Source organism: Periplaneta americana, chromosome 5, assembly GCF_040183065.1.
Source record: "Periplaneta americana isolate PAMFEO1 chromosome 5, P.americana_PAMFEO1_priV1, whole genome shotgun sequence".
Taxonomy (NCBI): Eukaryota; Metazoa; Arthropoda; class Insecta; order Blattodea; family Blattidae; genus Periplaneta; species Periplaneta americana.
The window spans coordinates 12,370,903-12,397,019 of NC_091121.1; the positions used below are offsets into that span (position 1 = coordinate 12,370,903).

A 26,117-nucleotide genomic window follows, 5' to 3' on the forward strand; every position below is an offset into this window, starting at 1 on the left:
CGATACTAGCGATCCTAGTGGTTAGCAACTATCTATGGATGCATATTCCCTACGTATTGAGCTTCGTGACTGTGTTAGAACTCTGGTGAATACTTTTAGAACTATTTGTGTCCGACCAGGTCCGACTGATTAAGTACTCAATTAGTATATAGAAAAACTAATGTTTTGAATCTATCAGTCATTTTTAATTTTATTTCTGAAACGCTTGATTAAAGCTTTGAAGTGAATTTTGGTATGGCTGATCGGTATTGCACCTCTATGTACATACCCGAGACATCCTTACAAGCGCTGACATCGTAAACTACATGATGTACGTAGTACTATTTTTTATAGCTCATATGATTATTACATAATCCCGACGTACCTACAGGACGCATTTTTGTCTTCAGAGCCTCGGAAACCTCAATGAGAGTCCTAATCTAGATTTAGAGCATTGCATTAGTGAATTGATGGGATTATTTCAAATGTAACAATCTCCTTGCAAAGGAACATCGGCATACTAGGGATTTCGACGGCATCGTGTTGGTTACTCCAATCGCATGTAGGTGTTTGTAGTTAAAAACATATTTTTCCTAATAAAGCTTAATTAATCGGGTAAATATTACATTGTAATGAATTCATTAAATAGCATATCTATTTATATTTTAATTCCAGCAGCATAATTTAAATAGACATAATGGTAATATAAAATTAAACGCCTTGCAAAATGGAAGGCAAATAAAATACACAACGAATATGTACGGGGTACGTACCACACTCTTCTTGGTACCACAGCAGTAATCAGACGAATAACTATACCGTGGAACGGTTATAATATCCGTCACTAAAACCAGCTGAATTATGAATATCACTTAAAATCTCCGTAAATGTATTTTGGCGTTCATTAACATCTGTATTACTGGACTAATTCGAATTAAGAGTAATGCTGTCATTGCTAGACACTAAATAAATGGAGTTGTAAACGTTGGCAATCCTTATTCACACTCATTTATTTTCTTGCAAGAGTAAATGGGAGGGAACGTAGTTCGTAAAGATTCTGAAGTGGAATGAATCTGTTTTATTTATGTAGAAGTAATCGGTAAAATATTGAACCGTGCAAATGATGTAATCATTTATTGTTTAATTTACGGTACAACGTATGCCTCTATTGCAACGGTAAGAGGTCCTACCAATTTTATTATGCAGTCATAAAGTATTGTCATATAGCTTATTATGAATTCTCTACAATTGCGCTGCCAAAGAAAGGATGTCGATACCCACTACCGATCAAAATGTGTATATGCAAGACATATCAAAAGCCTGAACTAACCAAACCTTACCTGTCACATACTCGACCTTACGAAAACTCAATTTCTATTTGTCTATGTTCATACCAAAAGCTTACATGCAAGGCATGTGGTCCCACCTCTCAGCACTTTTACAACTTTTTACCCTTATTTCGGTACGAAATTAGCATCGCCATTCAATTTGTCTTTTGTTTATGGTATTATAATTCGACTAAACACGTAAATATATCCTGGCGGCACTTTTCTTCGGTAACACAATTTTAAAGAAATAACGGTAATTCGGTAGAAAATGTTGGTCAGACATCAATATCACAGAGAACCAGTGACAAGCTAGGTTTGGTTTGTTGAGGTTTTTAGTATGTCTTGCATATAATCTATGTTTTGGTGGGTATGTCAAAAGCCTGAACAAACCAAATCCAACGTGTTACTGATCCTCGATGATTTCTGCCATATTGACCAATTTTATAACGAATTATTGAAATAACTATATTTACTATGGGAAGGTCTAAGTACATGACATATTTTGGGAAAACGAATTTGTATCAAGTTCGTAGTACCTGTATATCAAAATTTGAAAATCTCTTCAAGAAACGTAAAAGGAACACAAAACTGTACGTTCCTGTTATAGGTACAGTGTTTTTTAATGCCTTTTTTTATTTCAGGGTTTTGCGACGTTACTATGGATTCTGTTCTGCTTCAAAAACAGGTCCGTGATAATGCTGAGGATTTTAGGAGCTATTTGGAAGATTTAAAAAGTTGGGAAGCTGAAATGAAGAGAAAAGAATCAGTACTTGATACGTCAGCGTCTGGTGACAAGGTTAATGATTATATTACTGATATTCCAGTTCCAAAAACCATAATAAGCTGTTACATTTAATTTGAAGCCGTCTACTTTTTACATAATATGTCAGTATGTATTAACTCAAATGTCTTCATGGGATTATGAAACTAAAGGGACTATGGGTGGGGAATAAAAACTATTATTATTCTTCTACTTTATTTTCTACCTTTTACCTCTCTTTTTCCCTTTTCCCCCTTCTCACTTTCTAATACTTTCATTGCAATTTTATATAACTTAGGCTAAATACATAGTAGTCTTTCAACTTAACCATTAGACCAGAACATCGTTGAAATTGTATAGAAGTCATACCTTCTGTAATGTCTTTCAACTATCAATACAGTCCACACTGGTTCTCAGTCAATAAATTAGTATTAAATTGTAACAAAACTGACATAATTCAATTTAAATCCTGTTCAAATTCAACATCGCAAATTTCTAGCGCAATAATTAACAATAGATCCCTATTAGAAACAACAACAACCAAATTTCTCGGCTTAAAAATCGATAATGTGTTAAATTGGAAAAATCATATTAAAGAAATTACCCCCAAACTAAATTCAGCTTGTTTTGCTATTAGATCTCTGCAAAAGATAGTAAATATCAATACTTTAAAAACATTATACTTTGCATACTTCCACTCGGTAATGAGTTTTGGAATAATATTCTGGGGAAATTCCACAGATAGTAACAATATATTTCTATTACAAAAAAGAGTAATTAGAATAATAGTAGGTGCGAAATCTAGGGAGTCGTGTAGGACTATTTTAAAAAAACTACAAATAATGCCCATGGCTTGTCAGTATATCTTTTCATTAATAGTCTTCCTCGTATGTAATCGTGAAAACTTTGTAACTAATTCAACAGTTCATAGCATAAATACACGTCAAAAAAATGACTTTCATACTCCATCGGCAAGTCTATCGTGCTATCAAAAAGGAGTGCGTTATATGGCAGTAAAAATTTTTAATAGCCTCCCTATCGATATAAAAAATGAAACTCAAAACATAAAATTATTTAGGGCCAAATTAAAGAAGTACCTAATTTCTCACGCCTTCTATTCTGTAGGTGAATTCATGACATTCAATAACACTTCATGAAATTGATACTAAAACTATGTGTTGTGCTAGTAGACTATATTGTAAATCTCGTCTGTATATATTTCATCTAGACTGTGACTATAAATTAAGATTTTATAATAGTATTAAGTTTTTTGACTTGTTCCATATTCTAGCTGTAAGCATGTATGAATACCATGGAATGTTAATAAATACAATACAATACAATACAATACCTGTGGAGTAACGGTTAGCGCGTCTGATCACGAAACCAGGTGGCCTGGGTTCGAATCCTGGTCAGGACAAGTTACCTGGTTGACGTTTTTTCCGAGATTTTTCCTCAACCCAACATGAGCAAATGCTGGGTAACTGTCGGTGTTGGACCCTGGACTCATTTCACCGGCATTATCACCTTCATCTCATTCAGATGGTAAATAACCGAAGATGTTGATAAAGCATCGTAAAATAACCTACTAAAAAAAAGACTATCAATACAAATTAATCAATTCATGTTATACTTAAATAATTTCAATTTAAATGTTACGAATGATACCCATATAGGTTATTACTTCAAAACTTCACATTGACATTTCAGTCACTAACTTATATGCGTGTACAGTAAGATGAAGCATTCCTACAAATTATTTATTTATTTGTCTGATGGCTAGTACATGATATTTACTATCATTGACTGAGGGGAAAAACAAGAAAGTGGTGAATAAAACTACGGATTAAGTAATTAAAAAAATTCGGGCTCTGGCTTCCCAGTAACGGTCGACTTCCTTGGAGGATTTCAGAGCAGGGCATTTTGCAAGATGTTGTCTATCCATGTCTTCCTGTTGATGGCACAAAATGCCTTTTAAGGATTACTCTGAACAACTTAAGATCCTTCAGTGGAATGCAGGAGCATTATCCCAGGCCAAGAAAACGGAACTTACAAACATCATGACACAATCCAACATAGACGTCTTCATAATAATTGAAGCCAATCTTCCTACAAATTATATAATAAGATATAATTCAATTTCACTAGATAGACTGATGTGTACTTCCCAAATAATTTTGGAGTTTATATCGTTTACACACTATATATATTATCACATTATCTAACAGGCTAGGTATAGTGGTGTCATATTCTGCGGTAATGTTACCATAGTCAGACATATAGTGCTGATGCATGTATTTGTTTGTAGGCTTTGCCTCCTGTTCGCAGTAAAATGAGGAAAGAGTGTAAAGAGCAGAAAATTAAAGCTGAAAAAAAATCTGAAAAACCAACAAGGATTTCTGGATCTGATTATGCTTCGTGGGACAAGTTTGACGTGGTGAGTTTTGCAGATCTGCTTTTTCATTGAACTTAAGTAAATGGAATTATCCATTAAGATTAAAAATGAAAAGAGAGACTTGAGTAAATATAAATGAAATCAGTATCTTTAGTTGATTTAAATAAAATTAGTACCCTACACTTTTGCTGTGTATCTTATTCAGTGAAGATGTCATTATGTTTTGATTTTCATTCACAACAATAATAGTGTAATACCAAGGGAGATGCCTCAGTCGTGAGATACTGGACTCACATTTGGGAGGTCCCGAGTTCAAATTCAGTGGTTGGCTAGCCTGATCAGTGTTTTTGGTGGTTTCCTTGATCATAAAATAACTCTGAAACTAGTTATTCATGAGGCAAGTGCCAGTTTGGTTCTCACTTCCACAACAGACATATAGATTACTGTTTTGCAAGACCTGACAGTGGATATATCCATATGGCTACTAGATGATAATATGTCTGCAAAATGGAATTAAAGTGTACTGTTCCCAGGGCAGGTATTACACTATTGGTGTTCCCTAACAAAGAATATGGTAAAATATTTCAACATAGATCTGTGATAAAAGGTAGGATATGGAGTATAATACATTAATAAATGATGTAGGTCATCCCATATTATTTGCAGATGACGCCAGTATAGTACAAATTTACAGCCAACACATTCCAGTCTTCAACAGAGGCAATTCTCCTCAAAATATGTAATTGGTTCTCAGCCAATAAATTAGTATTAAATTGTAATAAAATTAACATAATCCAATTTAAATCCTGCCCAAATTCAGCCTCGCAAATTTCAAACTCAATAATTAACAACAGGCCCCTAATAAAAACTAGCAACAAGACTTACTAAATCTACATACTTAGACTTCAACAAACAAAATTAGATAACACAATCTCAAGGGAAAAAATGGAACTCTCTGTATCATAATCCCAGTTGATTCCCGATTTACCACGCAAATCGTCTGTTGTTGCATTTAGATTGGCAATAGGCCATGACTGTTTGGCCAAGCATCTGCATAGAATTGGAATATATCAGTCCCCTAACTGTCCATTGTGCAACTCAAATCAAGAAATGGATTCAGAACATCTGAAAATCTGTGCATCAGTGGCTGACCATGACAATATCTTTGAAAAATATTGGAGTGCAAGAGGTCAAATTACTTTATTGCCAAACGCCTGGCATTAGAAAACAACAACAACAAAATTTCTTGGCCTACAAATCGATAATATGTTAAATTGAAAAAAATCATATTACAGAAATAATCCCCAAACTAAATTCAGCATGTTTTGCTGTTAGATCTATGCAAGGGATAGTAAATATAAATACTTTAAGAACAATATAGTACTTTGCATAATTCCACTCAGTAATGAGTTTTGGAATAATATATTAGAAAAATTCTACTGATAGTAACAGTATATTCCTACTACAAAAAAGAGCAATTTGAATAATAATAGGTGCCAAATCTAGGGAATTGTGTAGGACCATTTAAAAAAAAAACTACAAATAATGCCCATGGCTTGTGAGTATATTTTTTCATTAATCCTTGTATGTAATCGTGAAAACTTTGTAACTAATTCAACAGTTCATAGCATAAATACTTTTAAAAAGAAAATTATTTTCATACTGCATCAGCAAATTTATTGTGCTATCAAAAAGGAGTGCGTTATATGGCAGCAAAAATTTTAATAGACTCCCTATGGATATGAGACATCAAACTCAAAACATAAGATTATTTAGGGTCAAATTAAAGAAGTACGTAATTTCTCACATTTTTTATTCAGCAGGTGATTTTATGATATTCAGCAACTCTGCATGAATATTTCTGTGTTGTATTACTTACTTACATATGGCTTTTAAGGAACCCGAAGGTTCAGTGCCGCTCTCACATAAGCCCGTCATCGGTCCCTATCCTGTGCAAGATTAATCCAGTCTCTATCATCATATCCCACCTCCCTCAAATCCATTTTAATATTATCCTCCCATCTATGTCTCGGCCTCCCTAAAGGTCTTTTTCCCTCCGGTCTCCCAACTAACACTCTATATGCATTTCTGGATTCGCCCATACGTGCTACATGCCCTGCCCATCTCAAACGTCTGGATTTAATGTTCCTAATTATGTCAGGTGAAGAATACAATGCGTGCAGTTCTGTGTTGTGTAACTTTCTCCATTCTCCTGTAACTTCATCCCGCTTAGCCCCAAATATTTTCCTAAGCACCTTATTCTCAAACACCCTTAACCTATGTTCCTCTCTCAGAGTGAGAGTCTAAGTATTAAGTATCGATACTAACCTTGGACCTTGAACTCATTTCGGTGGCACTGTCACCATATCATTCAGATGCTAGATAACCATAGATGTTGATAAAGTATCGTAAAATAATCCAAAAAAAAAAAGAATAGTCCAACCTGATCGCCTAACTAGTAGTGAATGGAGACTAGCTCTTAAAATGACAGCTAATGTTTGTCCGCTGCGTGCTATACCAGGGGCCTGTTTCACAATGTTTACAATCTTTGTAAATTGTAAACTTTGCTTGTAAATTGTAAACTTCTGTTTCACAATCTTTGTAATGTTGAACTTTACAAAGGAAATCAAATCTTTACAAATTAAATTTTGCTCACTTTACAAGTATTCTGTTTCACAATGAAGAGTAATTTTACAAACATGTAAATTTTACTTGTAAAATTAGCACATTTTCTACAATACCTCTGAGATGTGTAAAGTTTGATATTGCAACAAATTATGAATAAATACACTAAAGAAATGCTTATTAAATTAATTTTTGAGTAGCAGGATAATATTAAGAATTAAATTAAAGCAGTTTTGATGTTATTAAGGAGTTCTAATGACTCAGACGAAGATATTGAATTTAGGCCTAATCAAACGAAGACGTATACGTAAAATTCTTCGGGCAAGAATTAATAAGTTCGTATCATTGTATAAATTTAATGAAAGGTTTCGAATGAGTCCCGCGCTATACTTCAGAATACCGCATAAGTATTTATATACAAAGACTGTATTTAATAATACTCGCACTTAATAAAGAAGTTCCCTGCGCCAAAAATAAATAATTCAATATTGCAATAGCGACACTACTTACGCGGTATTCTGAAGTCGTTTCGAGTCTTGTTTCGCTGGAATCTCTCCTACATCATATCCAACATCCAAAAGAGAAAAGTGATGCCCTAGCCCCTAACCTCAAAGCGAGAACTGTATTGTTTTGCATTGGATGCATTCTAGCTGTCAGTACAGAATTTCTAAGATATCAGTGTGCAAAAGTGCCCACAGGGTAGTTGAGGTTGTTAAAAGAGTTAAATTCGGGGCAGGTTTTTGATCACCAAAATGTTATTTACTATAGCACAGAATTTTTATGTTGCTGATGGGATCACTAATGTTTGTGAGGTTATGGATGCAACATTAATAAATACTGATCGATCAACACAAAAAATTAACCTGATTTTGTGGTTAGACATCGTAATTATTTTATCAGTTGCATATTTGTACATGGACCAAATCTGTTATTTACTTATTTGACTGAATTTTGTGCTAACTTTGGTCATTAAAGTAGTAGACATGTTGGTATACTCGACCAATCACATCACATGAAACTCTGTTGTCGCCAATATATAAAAATCTAAATACTTTTAATTTTTTTTAACAATACTTTATATTTTCTGTTGGTGAAATATGAATCAGCACGCTTAGAATAATCTATTTTAGTACAAAATATAAACATATGTATTGATAATAGTAAAAATACAGCGACTTTAGCTTTGCTCCTTAGCGATTTTTGTAAACTGTCGTTGGCGATCGTGTGTAACCAATAATGCGTATTTGTAAATTTCTTTAGCTGATTTTGTAAAGTTCGTCAGACTTTACAAACTAATAAAATAGCATTGTGAAACACAATTTACAGGCATTTGTAATCTTTTACTTGTTATTTGTAAATTGTTAATTTATAATTTGTAAGGATTGTGAAACGGGCCCCAGGAAGGTCCCGAGACGGAAACCACTGTCGTCGTTGCATCATGAGATTGAAACTCTTGGCCACGTTTTGGGTGCCTGTCCTTTCAGCGAGACGCTGCGGAACTCTAGACATCACAGAATCAGGTCCATGATTGCCGAAGCCTTGAGGAAGAAAGGTCTCACTGTGCACGAAGAAGTCCATGGCATCTCTCAAGAGGGATCCTGTCGGCGAATTGACATGCTTGCCATTCCACCAGGCTCTACATCCGCCTCCATTATCGACCCAACTGTCAGGTTTGAGACACAGGAATAGCAGCCCGCTGAAGTCCACGAACAAAATTGCAGAATTTATGAGCCCACAGTTCCATTCTATTTGGAGAAATACCACCTCACCTCCATTGAAGTAGTTGGGCTAATGGTTGGCGCTAGGGGCACAATACCTCGCCTCTTTGCCAGTTTCTGCAAGAAGTTCCAGCTGAACGACGACTTCATTCGTGATGTTTCCCTTACTGCTATCAGAGGATCACTTGCCATTTTAAAATACCATCTGTACTTTGTTTCCTAAAAAGGAAGAACTTTTGTTCGAACGTCTGATCTGTTTGTTTACTATGTTTAGGCCTGTTATATGTATGCTATTATTTTTCCTGTACTCAATTTCCCCCCCCCCTTTCCCCCCCACATTTCTCTTTTGTGGTTGTTTTTTTTTCACTCTGTGTGTTAATTATGCTTTGTCCAATGTGGCAGTTCCGTTATTGGGAAAGCTGAAAGAGTGTCTTTCTAGTTGTTATGTTCCGCCATATTGGCTTCAAACTAGTTAGATCTGTTATGAACGGTAACAAGATGCACATACATTTTACAAAAGAACTTTCATCAAAGAAACTTTTATAAAAGAAAACCTGTTACACTGTCATCTATTTTATAATCTTATTTTATAAAAAATCTTTGATGTATATCTTCGATAGTGTAATACCAGCGTAACAGGCAGTAGCATTATTACCCCGAAGAGTGACTATAAATAAAAAAGATGGCTCATATTAAATATATTGCAGTGACTACAGCTGGTTAACTTGCACTACAAAATATATTTATTTTGCAGGATAAAGCATGTGAAGAGCTGGAAACTGAAAAACAGGAGGAATCTGAAGATGATGATGACGAGATTGAAGATATTGATGAAGTGAAGTTAAGAGAAGAAGCAGTCTATGAAAAGGAGATGGTAAATTTGATACTGTAATTGAATTACAATATAACATTTATTTTAAAAGTATATTACGATACAAGGTACAGAAGTGCTTTTTACAAAAGCAAGGAAAAGTTTCAAAAATGAGCAGTGCGAGTTTTTCATTTTCCGAGATTTTGTAATGCTCTTCACAAACGTGTATTGTACAGACTTTTTTGCACGATAGTATAGTTTGAAAACATTTTTTAAAATCTTAATGTACAGTACATGTATTATACTGTGAACAGCTGACTGAAGGTTAGCAGTCTGGCCAATATTTAAACTTCACCATCAACTTCAATGCGATGGAGTAAAAATGACTCGGGTACTTGAAATATTTCGTGTTCAATTGGAATATTAATTTTTGTTTTATTTTCGTTCTTATGCCCCCCAAGTGCCTTCATGGCATGTGACGGGGATATCTTTACCTTTTTTTTACCTTGTGTTTCCCTTGTTCTCGTTGTCGTCCCCTCTTCCTCTTTGTATTCCCCTTATTCTCCTTGTCTTTCCTTTCACTTTTTATTCTCCTTGTTGTCTTTGTCTCCCCTGGTTCTCTTTTTATTCTCCTTGTTCTCATTGTCTTCCCCTTCTCCTTGTCTTCCCATTGTTCTTTTTGCATTCCCCTTGTTCTCTTTGTCTTCCCATTGTTCTTTTTGCATTCCCCTTGTTCTCTTTGTCTTCCCATTGTTCTCCTTGTCTTCCTCTTGTTCTCTTTGCATTCCCATCGCTTACATAGTGTTTCTCTTATTCGCATTGTCGTCCCCTCTTCCTCTTTGTATTCCCCTTGTTCTCCTTGTCTTTCCTTTCGCTTTTATTCTCCTTGTTCTATTTGTCTCCCCTGGTTCTCTTTTTATTCCCCTTGTCTTCCCATTGTTCTTTTTGCATTCCCCTTGTTCTCCTTGTCTTCCTCTTGTTCTCTTTGCATTCCCATCGCTTACATAGTGTTTCTCTTATTCGCATTGTCGTCCCCTCTTCCTCTTTGTATTCCCCTTGTTCTCCTTGTCTTTCCTTTCGCTTTTTATTCTCCTTGTTCTCTTTGTCTCCCCTGGTTCTCTTTTTATTCCCCTTGTCTTCCCATTGTTCTTTTTGCATTCCCCTTGTTCTCCTTGTCTTCCTCTTGTTCTCTTTGCATTCCCATTGCTTACATAGTGTTTCTCTTATTCGCATTGTCGTCCCCTCTTCCTCTTTGTATTCCCCTTGTTCTCCTTGTCTTTCCTTTCGCTTTTTATTCTCCTTGTTCTCTTTGTCTCCCCTGGTTCTCTTTTTATTCCCCTTGTCTTCCCATTGTTCTTTTTGCATTCCCCTTGTTCTCCTTGTCTTCCTCTTGTTCTCTTTGCATTCCCATTGCTTACATAGTGTTTCTCTTATTCGCATTGTCGTCCCCTCTTCCTCTTTGTATTCCCCTTGTTCTCCTTGTCTTTCCTTTCGCTTTTTATTCTCCTTGTTCTCTTTGTCTCCCCTGGTTCTCTTTTTATTCCCCTTGTCTTCCCATTGTTCTTTTTGCATTCCCCTTGTTCTCCTTGTCTTCCTCTTGTTCTCTTTACATTCCCATCGCTTACATAGTGTTTCTCTTATTCGCATTGTCGTCCCCTCTTCCTCTTTGTATTCCCCTTGTTCTCCTTGTCTTTCCTTTCGCTTTTTATTCTCCTTGTTCTCTTTGTCTCCACTGGTTCTCTTTTTATTCCCCTTGTCTTCCCATTGTTCTTTTTGCATTCCCCTTGTTCTCCTTGTCTTCCTCTTGTTCTCTTTGCATTCTCATCACTTACCTTGTGTTTCCTTTGTTCTCATTGTCGTCCCCTCTTTCTCTTTGTATTTCCCTTGTTCTCGTTTTCCTTTTGTTCTTTTTGCATTCCTCTTGTTTCCCTTCTTCTCCTTGTATTCCCTTTGTTCTCCTTGTCCTTTCCTTGTATTCTCCTTTTTCTCCGAGTATTCCTTTTGTTCCCCTTGTATTCCCTTTGTCCTCCTTGTATTCCCCTTGTTCTCCCTGTATTCTCCTTACTGTTCGTGAACTCTCCTATGTAAAGATATGCAGCATTGGCCATTTTCTTGGGGGTGATGTTCTTCACATGAGTGGCATCTGTCATCTTGAATAACTATTATGGGCACATCTTTTTCATGATGATTCTTAAATTGCGTATTTAATTGAAAACTAATGTGTAAAATATCTAATAACGTAATAGGCCTGTACTCTTATCAAAAGACAAGCTTGGAAATTCTTTGTTAGTTTCTTAATGCCATGTGTCAGTTTTGTTCAAAAGAAATTCAGCACTGTTTCTTTTCGTTTCTCTTTCTTTTCCTTTACACATATTTCTTAATAGATAAATTGTACATTTCTGATTTGTTACAGGGCAATGATTTTGTCAAGAAACAGAAATGGAAAGAAGCTATCCAGTGTTACAGCCGAGCTATTAAATGTTATGCATATGATGCTATATTCTATGCAAATCGTGCTTTGTGTTACTTGAAGACAGGAGAGTGAGTATCTTGTGTGATATCTTTACATAGCCTCTGTACAATGTTTCTTCAAACAGACTCATACAGTTCTAACATTTAGCCGATATGTCTTCAGTTTTTAAATACATTTCAGTAGCTCCGTACTCTGGTTGATACTGTATCACAAGATTTTACCATTACCTTTACTTACTTATGGCTTTTAGAGAACCCGGATGTTCATTGTCACCCTTATATAAGCCCACCATCAGTCCATATTCTGAGCAAGATTAATCCAGTCGCTACCATCATATCCCAACTCCCTCAAATCCATTTTAATATTATCCTCTCATCTGTGTCTCAGCCTCCCCAAAGGTCTTTTTTCGTCTGGCCTCCCAACTAACATTCTGTATTCATTTCTGGATTTGCCCATACGTGTTACATGCTCTGCCCATCTCTAATGTCTGGAGTTAATGTTCCTAATTATGTCAGGTGAAGAATACAATGTGTGCAGTTCTGCATTCTGTAACTTTCTCCATTCTCCTGTAACTTCATTCCTCTTAGCCCCAAATATTTTCCTAAGTACCTCATTATCGACACCCTTACTCTCTATTCAATTTTTTTGAGAGCAGACTGGGTGACATAAGCTTCTCAACCGAATAATAACAGGCATTTCATTACCCATAATTACATAAACAAAGCAGTCTTATAGAATTGCCAAAGTTGAAAGCATGAAGTACTGAAATGATTATGATCGTCTTTTAGTAGACAGTATGAAACAAATGTAGATCTTTTTCAGTTGATGGTGTTGCAAACTTTATGTTGTCCTGTTATGATTTCGTAGTCAACAACTTTTAATTTAAATGCTGCACTGTATGAAAACTTTATCTGTAAGGTGACATTGTGTGTACAGGTTGTTTCAGGAAGAATAGTAAAAACTTTAGTTTGTCATATTATCGATAATTCTCAATAAAAAAAGTTCATATAAACATGTGTCTTATTGTCAATGGATGCAGAGATACAGCTGCTTGAATCTGGTGATTTACGCAATGCAATGATGTTGTGACGCCCAACATGTTATCAAATCATCATAAAGGGCCCATACATGTACAATTTGTGCAAAACGAACTTCCACTATTACTGGAGGAGGTTCTTTTGGCTACAAGGAGTCGTATGTTCTTTCAGTATGGTGGAGCTTCTGCATATTATAGTCATCAGGTGACAACAATATCTAAACCACACTTTTCCTCAATGATGGATCATCTGCGATGTCCTGTTCATTGGCCTCCAGACCTCACTCGCTTACATTTTGGTTTGTGGGGATAATGAAAAGCGAAATATACAAAGAAAAGGTAAATGCAAGAGATGATTTGATTTCTCGCATTATTTGTAGTGCTGACCTCATAAGCTGCTGGACCCTGGACTCATTTTGCATGGATTATCACCTTCATTTCACTCAGATGCTACATAATCATCACAGTTGATAAAGCGTCTTAAAATAAAGTACGTATTTAAAAGAAACATTTTACATATCAGATTCAAATAGATATATCTCCACATCCATTTACAATTGGACAGATGTATATAAATGTAGCCTATACATACATAGTGTTCTGCCCAAGAGTAAGCCTTTTACTGCAAACTCAAGCATTTTCCAATTTTTCCTATTTTCTGTCTCCGAATATGATCCATATATCTTAATGTTGTCTATCATCTGCTTCTGCTCCGAATTTTTCTCCCATTCACCGTTCTTTCTAGTGCATCCTTCAGTAACAAGGAAAAGCCCAGGCTCAAGAAGTGCTAGCAGATCCCTTTTGTACACCTAGAAGGAAGTCAACCAGCACTGTCAGGGAGATCTAGTGAAATCTTAGGAAAACACTTCTCCCTTCTCCTCAACAGAAGTAACCTAATCACTGAATGCCAAATCAAAGAGCCAACATTATACGACATTAAATATGTGCTTCAGTGGCTGACCATGACAATATCTTTGAAAAATATTGGAGTGCAAGAGGTCAAATGACTTTGTCAAACGCTGGCATTAGAAAACAACAACATTATACGACATAGAGCTGATAAGCATAGTGTAAGTAAGAGCAGCCATTCTCAAGGCCAAAGACAAAAAAGCAACAAGACCAGATGGATTTGTAATGAAAATATGGACACAGTAGACTAATTGAATCCTTTCTGGACTGACCTGTTCAATACATTCAATGGATTTTAATGTGTATAATATGTTATTTTTGTGTTATTGTATTCATGTATAGCAGTGTATTGTTTTTATCGTGATTCTGTTTATTTTGATTGTTTATTTACATTTCTCACGTAAATTAATATAAAAGTTCACCATACATTTACTATCACACTTTGCAAGGTTTTGAGAATTGAAAATCTGGTCACCTTATTAAAGTAGAAGCCAGTTCCAAAAGCAAGTATTAGCTGTCACTAGGCATGTCAGAGGAGTGTGTGTGATGGCAACAGCATACCCTATTGATTACACAAGTCGACTAAACCCACTCTTAACACTAGGAAGGCATGTTATTGCTGTCAGAAAAGATACGAACAAAAAAGCCAAAACAAACTTTCTGACTTTTTCTTAAGGAAGTAGTGAAAAATCAGTGTTTAGATTTGGTAATACTGTACCTACTTTATGAATTCTATTTTTAATACACTTGATGCTTTCATGTACATAGGTACTTATGAGTCAGTTTCTTATATTTCAACTCTGGAAAAGAGTATATATCTAGTATCCCAAATGGGGTCAGCCCCTTTTATTTCAGTTGGCAGAGGTTTTACTGTACTTGTATAATGCCTCTTTTCCTTTAAAATTCGCCCATAAATATCTCCTCACCCATTAAACACTTGTGACATAGTATATCAGGTTAACCCAAACTACATTATCCTGAAATATGTAGCATTCCTCCTGGGAAACCTTGTATACATATATTTATATAAATGACAGGAAAATGGTAAACAAAACTGAAAAGAAGCCTTAATCAAATATGTAACTTGAAGCTCATTTGTTTGAAATGTGTGTATCTAATGCTCTGGATTTAACAATGAAGTCATCATCCTTCTTGCTTCCCAATATTTTGATGGAAGGTCCACAAATGTCCTAAGAGTTTCACAATTAGCCAGCTGCTCCATCTCCATGTCCTCTTCTCTGGTGCACAGTAAGTACTGTATTAGGTGAATTCAGTACTCCAATACAATGGAACAATACTCCAGAGAACAAGGTGCCGGTGCAGGTGTTACGTGCTGTCTCTTCTCACTTTATAGATCTCTTGGGTATGGAACAACAAGTTTTGATGGTGAAATCATTGCAATAAGTGAAAGTCTCAGGAATCTTCTATGCCACATCAGTAAATTAAAAAATGCAGTTATATTGTCAGACTCCAAAGCAGCTATTCTATCAATAGTCTCTAAACACACATCTTCATCTCAAACAGCAGATATAACTAATATGCTCTCTCAATTAATATCACTCAATAAAAGAATTGTATTCCAATGGATACCATCCCATTGTGGAATCCTGGGAAACGAGAATGCAGATGCTTTAGCAAAGAAGGGCAGCACTGCTACTTACAGACCTGTTACTAAATCTACATATTACTCTGTGAAAAGATTTATTAAATCTACATACTTAGACTTCAACAAACAAAATTTGATAACACAATCCCATGGGAAAAAATGGAACTCTCTGCATCAAAATCCACAGTTAATTCCCGATTTACCACGAAAATCGTCTGTAGCTGCATTTAGATTGGCAACAGGCCATGATTGTTTGGCCAAACACCTGCATAGAATTGGAATATATCAGTCCCCTAACTGTTCATTGTGCAACTCAAACCAAGAAATGGATTCGGAACACCTCAAAATCTGTGCTTCAGTGGCTGGCCATGATAATATCTTTGAAAAATATTGGAGTGCAAGAGGTCAAATGACTTTATTGTCAAATGCCTGGCATTAGAAAACAACAACATATAAATGACAGGAAAATGGTAAACAAAACTGAAAGAAGCCTTAATCAAATATGTAACTTGAAGCTCATTTGTTTGAAATGTATGTATCTAATGCTCTGGATTTAACAATGAAGTCATCATCCTTGTTGCTTCCCAGTATTTTGATGGAAGGTCCACAAATGTCCTAAGAGTTTCACAATTAGCCAGCTGCTCTATCTCCATGTCCTCTTCTCTGGTGCACAGTAAGTACTGTATTAGGTGAATTCAGTACTCCAATACAATGGAGGTGTTTACTGAGGCAATCATGACCAGTAATCAATCTAAACATGGCCACGGCAGATTTTCGAGGTAGATCAGGAATTAATTTTGGATCTTTGAATGATCCTTTCCATTTTGAATTTTGATGTTTTGCCTATTCGCTGTTACTTATTCTTTTTATGATTCATGTGGGAACTTGAAATTTGTTTGTTTGAAATGTATTTCTTCTAATCAAGATGTAAGACACCAACTTTATTTTATTATTTCAGTAATAGGTCAGCAGAAGTGGATTGCACAACAGCACTGCAGCTAGATCCCAACTATGTGAAAGCCTATCAGCGGCGTGCAATGGCTCGGGCAGCATTAGGGCAGTTACAGGAGGCAAGAGTGGATCTCTTGAGAGTGATGGAACTGGAACCGAAGAATGTGCAGTCTAAAGGGGAGTTACTGAAATTAGAAAAGAAATTAAATACGCAGCCTAAAGCAAAGGTAAGTCTTACTTCCAGCTCCAAACCATTTAAATATTCACATGTTCCTCCTTTCCTCCTTTCTGTGTAACAGATTGCGTAAAACAATCCACAAATTTTTCCATTCTACGCTCTTATTTACCTGTTTGTGTTCTGCGTGCTGTGTACTTAGCTCTGTTTCAATCAATAATTCAGTATGGTATTTTAGGTTGGGGAGGAATGGCAAAATCGACTCTCCATCCTTTAAATCTGCTCCAAAAAAGAATTATCAAAATTTGTCTATATAAACCTTTTGATTACCCAACAAAATTAATTTTTCAGGAATTTGGCGTATCAAATCTAGAACAAATTTATAAACAAAAATTGCTGATTTACTTCCATAAAAACCACAATAAATTTAAATATGATCCTCATGAATACCAGACGAGACAAAACTACAGTTTCTTTCTAAATACTCCCAAATGCCACACAACTGCTGGATTAAAACACAGCAGAAATTTTGGACCCAAAATATATAATACATTAATTAGAGCTTACCCTGAGCCAAGTACACTTAACACACATAGATTTAAGAAACAAATCAGATTAATTATTTAATTTTTTAAGCTAATTGAGTTAAAATTGTTACTCTAATATTCATGTACTTCTGTATTTTCTATTTGTATATAGACCCTGTTATTACATGCTGTATGTATTTTACCATTTATTAATGTGATTGTGCTCAATGAACTCTCGTAATTTTGTGATATATTTTGTATAACTGATCTGAACTGCGCCCGAGCACGAGCTTCTGCTCTTTCGGGCTGCAATGCCTAATGTAGCTCAAGTGTATAGTATTAATAAATATTATTATTATTATTATTATTATTATTATTATTATTATGTCTATGTGCTCAAGATATTTAAACAACTGTCATACTGTAAACTAATATTACTCCAGTCAGACTAAACTTTTCGTTCTGAAAAGGAATTTTACAATGTTATATTTGTTCAGATCAAATTTCTGCACATTTAAGGGGAGAGGATGGTATTTTTTGGTGAAAATGAGTAAATTTTCCAAAAAAAAAAAAAAAAAAAAAAAAAAAAAAAAAAAAAAAAAAAATCTTTAAAATACTCTCTGATATGTGTGGAATGCATAGCATAACATTTTGTGGGTATTTGTGCCCTTATCGAATGTTGAGTCGCCATTTTTAAACTTCCTGCATTATGGATTTTTAAATCACACGCCCACGTTTATTGTTGTTTCCAGTAAATTAAATTTTCAAAAAAAAAAAAATTTTTTTTCTTTAAAATACGCTTTGATATGTGTGGAATGCATTGCATAACATTTTGTGGGTATTTGTGCCCTTATCGGATGTTGAGACGTCATTTTTAAACTTCCTGCATTATGGATTTTTAAATCACTCGCCCACGTTTATTGTTGTTTCCAGTAAATTAAATTTTCAAAAAAAAAAAAAATTTTTTTTTTCTTTAAAATACGCTTTGATATGTGTGGAATGCATTGCATAACATTTTGTGGGTATTTGTGCCCGTATCGGATGTTGAGACGTCATTTTTAAATTTCCTGCATTTTGGATTTTTAAATCACTCGCCCACGTTTATTGTTGTTTCCAGTAAATTAAATTAAAAAAAAAAATTTTTTTTTCCTTTAAAATACGCTTTGATATGTGTGGAATGCATTGCATAACATTTTGTGGGTATTTGTGCCCTTATCGGATGTTGAGACGTCATTTTTAAACTTCCTGCACTATGGATTTTTAAATCACACGCCTTCTTTTATTGGTTTCCAGTAACTTCATTTTTTTTGCTGCATTGCCAGACGAAAATGGATATAATTTCTGAACTATTAAAGATACATGATGAAATTTAGAACACACATTCTTTAGACTATTAAGAAACTTTTCTCTGTAAAAGAATTTTGTTAATTGATTTCATTTTAAAAATATGTCCGTTTGTTTGTGAGAAAGGAAATCAGAAAATTGTTATTAAATTTTAATTGTTTATTTTACAAACGTAGGGACTAATATCAAAATTCTGTTACAGACAGTTTGTAGAACATGCTTTTGCAAATACATTGCAAAACACTGTTTGAATCTATCTTTAAAAACGGTTTAGATATATCGGTTTTAGTACAATCCTGCATTGGGAATATTTTTTTCAAATTCGGGCCTCCAAATAATTTTTTTATTTAGTTTTTTTTTTTTTTTTTTTTTTTTCAAAATATTTTTATTTGGTTGAGTTGCCACAGCTATGAGCTCTCTACATACAAAAAATTAATATTTTACACCAAATATAAAAAAAGTTAAAAAAAATACCATTCTTTCCCCTTAAAGGACAAAACTAAAAGTAAGCAAAAACGAGCAAAATCGTTTTAAACTTTTTTGTTTGAAATATCTCAAAGAATAACCCCCTGAAATTAATGACACTACTTACAGTTCACCCTGTATTTACTAATGCGAGGTGTGTGTACTTGTGCGTGCATGCACCCAGTAAAAATATAATACTTCACTTTTTTTTTTTTTTAGACTGGGAAAGAGTCCAGTACAACAGTATCCAGTAAGAGTTCTGTTGGTCAGAAAACAGAAAAAGGAATCACATCAGCACCCAAAAGTAAAAAGGAAGTTGATGACCAACTAGGGATAGAATCACGAACTGGCAATGAAATTGATACATTAGCTTACAAAGACAGGAAAGAAGAAAACAGAGTCATTCCCCAAACTGCTGATGATAAAAGTCCAATAGCTACAGCAGCAATAGAGAAACAAGCCAAATGTTCAGCCAATCAAGAAATAGTGGATCGAGGGAGTGGAGACAGCAGATTAGGCAGTAGTGTGTTGAAAGAATATGTATGGCCCACAAAAGAAGTTAATTTGGTAAAGCCAATTCATAAACCACCTCACTTACGGTCTAAAGTAAGTATCACGGCATTGTCACCTTCATCAACTTCATTGTTAGGTTGGTATGACACTATCAAAGTTCTTTAAAAAACAATATGATAACATATTTTATGCTCGACCATGCTGAAATGTAGTAATTATACACCTGGTAGCAGTCCTTTAATACATGTCATTAAAGTACACCTATTCGTTAAAGTTCAGGTTTTCGATTATTCTCGGATATGCAATTGAAAGACAACGAGGGAAACGTCACGGAGGCTGGAAATCCAATACTGTCACAGAAGGTTATTCATTCATTTATTCATTTATTTTATTCCATAGATCTTACATGAGCAATGAAGCTTTAAGATGTGGAACAAGTCAAAATTTTACAATATTACAATTACAATTTTTACAAATTTTTATAGTTTTACAATTTAGTAATTTTCTACAATTTTTACAATTTTGTGCAATTTTTTACAATATTTTGGCGAGATGTAGTGAGATGAAGTGAGGTCCGAGGATTCGCCAAAATATTACCCGCATTTGCCTTTCTGTTCTGTACTATAATAATTAGCGTTAATTGTAAATAATATTCAAATAAATTCAATTTGTCATCTCGTTTTTCAATTCTAAAACAATTTCCAGGTTATATCAAAATTAGTTCATGTTATTCTCTAAATTATATCAAGGTCAATGACATTATTGTTCCTTGGAAAAAATCTATACTTTCGCATCTGCGCACATCTCACAATTTACGAGCTATGCACAAGGTCACTTCCGATCTTCAGTCAGATGCGAATAATATGAATACTTCTGAATAATTTCAAGTTAGAAATATGGTCGAGTATAAAAAGTCGTATGAAACTTGCCTATAATGGTAATTAAGACGCTCGTATGAAAATTATGAAACTCACTTGCACTCATTTCATAAACAAACATACTCGCGTCTTAATTACTATCATTATAGGCTCGTTGCATAATGTACTATTATCAAAGATTATTCTCATTATCAGCATTTTGGTCCTAGTAACAGTCCAACAATATTTACGTTTCTTCGTATTGATTTCAGGCTATGCAATCTTTTATCATTCTTCTTAACGTATGCTGACAACATAAAGTCCACTGCAGTCTATTCAGTTGTTGTTTTTCACGAGAAATGAGGGGTATTTTGATCGGTGTTCATTATAGATGCCTGTTGCTAGTAGCCAAAGTTGGGGTGCAATCTTTTATAAAAGATAACAAGATGCACTTACATTTTATAAAAGATCTTTTATCAAAGAAAGTTTTATAAAAGAAAACCCATTACACTGCCATATATTTTATAAAAGATCTTTGTTAAAGAGCTTTGATAGTGTAATACCAGCCTTAGGATTAGTAGACATAATGGGCCCAATAGTATGTGTTTCTTCAGGTCTGATGCTATTTTACCCTGATAATGGGAAGTGTACCATAAGTAGTTTCGAAATTTTGGAAATTTGGAGATTATTAAGTTCAACTACACTACATAAAACCAAACATTTTTCTTTTAAATATAATCATCATGGAAGCTTAATAACATTTCATAATATTTGGTTCATTATGCCTATTATTTTATACTTTTTATTTATTTATTTATTTATTTACTAATTTATTTATTTTGCACATCACTGGTCCCACCATATAACGATTAGATTAGAATTAGCCACGAAATCCCATGAAGGGCAAGGGCCTCCTGACTATGCAGGGTGGCTTGTCAAACAGTTCCCGGTTAGCCACTCCGGGAATGATAGCGATATTATGCCTCAAATAATTTAAAATCTTTATTTGATCGAAAAGTCTACTGCTGTGGAACAGCAGTTAGCTTAACTGACTGTGAATGAGTGGGCCTGGGTTCAAATCGTGGTTGAAGTTTTTTTCGTTTTCCCTCAACCAATTAAGAGCAAATGCTGGGTAACTTTTGGCACTGGATCCTGGACCCATTTTTCTGGCATTATCATCTGCATTTTACTCAGGTGCTAGATCAGCGATGTTAGACAGGGACTAAACGGACCGGAGCGCTCCACTAGACTGGTCCCGTGCTCCGGTGTTTCCACAGACATAAGCAAGTTCAAGCTCCGATCTAGCTCCACAACCGGTATTAGAGCTTACAATTCTGACACTACTGTGCTAGATAATCATAGCAGTTGATAAAGCATCGTAAAATAAGCCAGTAAAAAAAATGTTAAGTTTGATGCTAATTAATTTTGCTCTAAGATGTTACTTAACTTAAAAACCAAAAATGTCTTTGTTCTTCACAGATAATTAAATGTTTTTTTTTTTTTTTGTAAAATTTAAATTTTTAACAGGGGGAATAAATAAAAAGCTAGTTAACAGAGTTACAGCTTCAGCAGCTATGTACCTGGTTCTAATGAGTGCACTGATTCTATAATTAACATGGAGGTAGTACATAATCACTCTGCCTGCCATAATTCACTCTGGTCCCACTTCATATGATATGAATGAGCAAATTCATTAAAGAAAAAAAGAGACAGAGATAACACTTTGTAAAACAATTTCATGGTCTAAGCATTATGATCTGTTCTGCAATTAAAAGTGAATTTATAGTGTTCCATGATATAGTTATTCCTTAAATTTATCTGTCATTCTCTTACATCTTTTCCTATACTGGGTGTTCAGTTCAAAGTGTGTCATGGCTCGCTGTATGCCGTCATGTGGCTAGCCGATGAGCCTAGAGAATTCAATCTTCCTACACTTCCACAGAGGTGTATAACCTATGAGGTAGAGGAGTTGCCTAGCAAGCACAGCGTTCATTCTGAAGAGTACGTACTGATACGTACGGTAACGCCGGTAGTGGCAGGAATGTGAACTGTTTGGAAATACGTACTGTCGGGATATGGGGAGAGGGTTAAGACGATTACTTACGTATTTGTTGACATTAACTTCGACGGCCAACATGGACACGGAGCATTTGATTTGTGTTGTGTAATGTTACCGTACGCAACCGATGATAACAAATATCCTGCATACGACTTGCCGGCGCAAAACACAGTTCGAAAGAGGTTATGGTAGCACACAGACCGTACAGACCGCCATCTGTTGCTACGACGTTAAAGTTATACCATACACGTTCTCAAGTTCAGATTGAAGAACGCCTTAAATAATAGGCAACTTCTCTAACATATAAGCTGAAACTCTCTTCAAATCGGTGACCCAACAACAGTGACGTCATGACACATTTTGAAATGAACACCCGTATATAAATTAAATAGTGTGTTAACATTGCATATCTTTCTCCTTCCCCTTATGTTATGTATCTAAAATCCTTTAAATATGATCATGTTAATTCATAATAAATTGTTCACAAACTCAGCATAAGTACTCAGATCTCGATTGTACTAATTTAATTCCAATTTTATTTCCAGAAACCTTTAAAAAGAATTGAAATTAAAGAAATTGATAATTCCTCAAGTAAAGAAACGAGAACAATAGTTACTGCTTCATCCAGTAAAGAAGAACCTAGTGATGTTCTGCTAGATAATGAGAAACCTGTGTGTGCAAGGGGACAAAATACAGTAAACCTTTCGAGTGAAGGAGATGAAGGAAATAAAGTGGAACTGTTATCAGAAGAGGGAAGTTCTGCAACATTAAAAGTTACATCAGAAGAGAAATCCACCGAAATTCCTCCTGTCCCAAATAATTCAGTTCAATTTTTAGTTGCTTGGAAGAAAATAAAATCAGATCCTGAACTCGGCTATTTGTATCTGAAGGTTTGTAAATTCGTCAGTTTTATAATTAATATTTCCGAAGCATTATTTACAAACTTACTTTATATATGATATTGCCTTAAAATTTGTTGTGGTTTGCTAATGCTCTTGGCTTTGGATGTCCTCCATATGCCGTGTTGCATACTAATAATATTTCTCTAACTGAGAATTTTCATCTGCATCAATGTTTGTGATGACTTGACACTTGAGATGTTTGTGATGACTTGACACTTGAGAAGATAGTCCTTATTCATTACTTCATTGGTTTTACATGGTGGACAGTATGGTGATGGGTAGAGAGAGATTCTGTAGAGATATGCTGCCGAACAATCATGACCTGTGTAGAGACGGAACATTGATAATTTTAAAATTGCTATTTTATTATGTTTAAGTTTTTTTAGAGTGTGAAATATCCACGAAATTGCTTCTTTTTTTATTAAATATTCACCGAAATCAAACCATTTTAATAAGCGAAATCAGAGTAAAATAATCACCATAAAATCACACCCCTAGACATGGGACAACCCAGTTCATTGGACTTCGTTCATGGTGACAAGCACACCATTAAATGAGATAATCGTCAACATTCCATTAATTATCAGTTTGCTAGATGACTTCTAGAGGATGACTGAACAATCACATTGTGAAGTATAATTTGAACTTAATGTAAAAAAAAAAGTGACAATGTTTCGAAGGTTAGTGGATAGTAATGTATGTAAATCAACTATAAAATATTCAGTGCAATGTTATTGTTAATTGTTGAGATAATGGGTCATACAGTAGAACCCCGATTATCCATCACCCTATTAACCGATTGTCGGATTATCCGACTTTTTTTCTAGCTCCTATTTTCTTTTTGCTGGAGAAAAAATATGAAGTACTCTAATTTTGTTTCTATAGAAGATTACTACAAGCCTTTACTCTAACTACAAAGTATGTAGTAGAAATGCTTCGCCGTCGGCAACAAACATAATTACTTGTAAAATAATCACTACTTGCTGCCAAAGAAATTACCCCAAGAATTTCCACAAATGTGTGTACAATTTATTCAGTACTTATTCCTACTATTTGAATGGACGTACTGTATAACGTCTATGTAAATGTCTTTCACAATTGTCAAAGAAAACGTATTGTGTTAATTATCAAAAAAAAAATACAAATAATTGAAAAGTTTGGGAAAGAAGAAATTATGGTTAATGCTGCTTCAGAGTAGAAAATTGGCATTACAACTGTACGCGATTTAAAAAAAAAAAAAAGGATAAAAAGTATAAAGTACGTAAATCTACAACACGAGGCTTCACGTATTCCTATCTTTCCACAGACAATCATCAAACATCAATCCTTAGCCCTTAAGCACCCGTCGTTGACAACCGAACTTTTAATGAGCTCCTGATCCACTACATAGCACGTTAACACCAGACCACGAAGGAAATTACAAAATTGTGTATTATGCACTTAATTTGTAAACATTTTTTATGGTACGCATTATCCGTTTTTTTCGATTAACCGTTCAGTCCACCCCCTTCATTACCACGGATAACAGAGGTTCTGCTGTATATTGAATGTTTTTAACATGGACAGCATAAAGATAGCTGACTTTCCTTAATGGAACCTGTTGACATACTCTAATATTTTATCATATGTTGTTATTTTGAATCTCATGTATTGTTACTAAAATCACTTTTTAATGCAAATGATTTCAGCAAATTCCTGGCATAGAATTTCCGAGAATATTCAGAGATTCGCTAGAGAGCGGTATCCTCAGTGACATAATATCGACTATTAAACTGGGGTTTCTTCCACATAAAGAGCCTGTTCTACCCTATCTGGAGGGACTGTCTAATGTTCGAAGATTCAGTGCCCTAGCCATGTTTCTGTCTGAAAATGATAAAGCAGGTAAGATGTATCTTCAGTATGCTAGTAAAATAAATTCTGTTTATAGCATAGCACAATAATAAATTTGTTTTTGTGTAGGGATCAACACAATATTAGAATATGCCATCGAGCAAGGCGAATGCTCCCGAGAGGAAACTATTCATCTCAAGAAGAAGTTTGAATTATGTTAAATGTTTAAAAGTGCGTTACTTTTTTTTTAATGAACACAAACATTTCCAGTGTTCTGGACTATTTCCATTGCAAGTGAATAACTGTAATATTATATTGGTAAATAAATAAGATTATTAATACCAGTGCCCTCTTTCAAGGGTCGAGTTTTTTTATGTCTTCATTTTTCCCAACTTTTCCACAATTGAGTTCCATCTACTTTTTGATGTCTCTCTTAACCTGGTCCAGCATCTGCTTTTCCCTCTATCAACTCCAGCGCTTTTTTGGTAATGCTATTATTCATCCTTTTCTAAAAGGAATTTTGAAATAACCTAGAATTTTAGGGCAAATTTACAGATATGCTCGGGAAAGTTTTGTTCTACAGGTGGGATGAAAAATACCGAATTGGCCCAAATCTAGCACGACCTCAAATATAATATGACCCCCAAGTTTTCAGATGTTCTTTTTAGGAAAATAAAAATATTACACTTTATTACTTACTGGCTTTTAAGGAACCCGAAGGTTCATTGCCGCCCTCACAGAAGCCCGCCATCGGTCCTTATCCTGAGCAAGATTAATCCAGTCTCTATCATCATATCTCACCTCCCTCAAATCCATTTTAATATTATCTTCCCACCTTCGTCTCTGTCTCCCCA

General features: G+C 34.8%; 2 protein-coding genes across 7 annotated transcripts in view; one reads left to right on the forward strand and one right to left on the reverse strand.

Moving 5' to 3' along the window:
• LOC138699470 (peroxisomal leader peptide-processing protease) overlaps window positions 1–944 on the reverse strand; it is a 525,434-nt gene extending 524,490 nt beyond the window's left edge. For 2 of the 3 annotated variants that reach the window (XR_011332018.1, XM_069825374.1), the window contains exon 1: window positions 753–944. The gene's annotated coding sequence lies outside the window, so the exon portion shown is untranslated. The remainder of the gene's footprint in view (window positions 1–752) is intronic. The other variant, XM_069825376.1, reaches the window with a different exon arrangement.
• LOC138699469 (RNA polymerase II-associated protein 3-like) lies at window positions 358–25,607 on the forward strand. Of its 4 annotated transcripts, none has more exons than XM_069825371.1 (10): window positions 358–541; window positions 1,949–2,103; window positions 4,376–4,504; window positions 9,560–9,679; window positions 12,030–12,157; window positions 16,599–16,818; window positions 19,322–19,708; window positions 23,077–23,421; window positions 25,122–25,314; window positions 25,393–25,607. In XM_069825371.1, the coding sequence occupies exons 2-10, from the start codon at window positions 1,966–1,968 to the stop codon at window positions 25,482–25,484; spliced, it is 1,752 nt and encodes a 583-aa protein (XP_069681472.1). In that variant the 5' UTR covers window positions 358–541; window positions 1,949–1,965; the 3' UTR covers window positions 25,485–25,607. The 4 variants fall into 4 exon arrangements, with proteins under 4 accessions (XP_069681472.1, XP_069681473.1, XP_069681474.1 ...); XM_069825372.1 differs by lacking the exon at window positions 358–541 and adding an exon at window positions 575–594; XM_069825368.1 differs by lacking the exon at window positions 358–541 and adding an exon at window positions 1,004–1,155.
• The last annotated feature ends 510 nt before the right edge of the window (window positions 25,608–26,117 follow it).

Excerpts from the sequence above, each read along its gene's own strand:
- LOC138699469 (XM_069825371.1), top strand. The coding sequence starts at position 1,966 with ATGGATTCTGTTCTGCTTCAAAAACAGGTCCGTGATAATGCTGAGGAT. Across the intron at positions 9,680-12,029 it reads CAGTCTATGAAAAGGAGATG|GGCAATGATTTTGTCAAGAA; the intron begins GTAAATTTGATA and ends GATTTGTTACAG. Across the intron at positions 25,315-25,392 it reads GTCTGAAAATGATAAAGCAG|GGATCAACACAATATTAGAA; the intron begins GTAAGATGTATC and ends GTTTTTGTGTAG.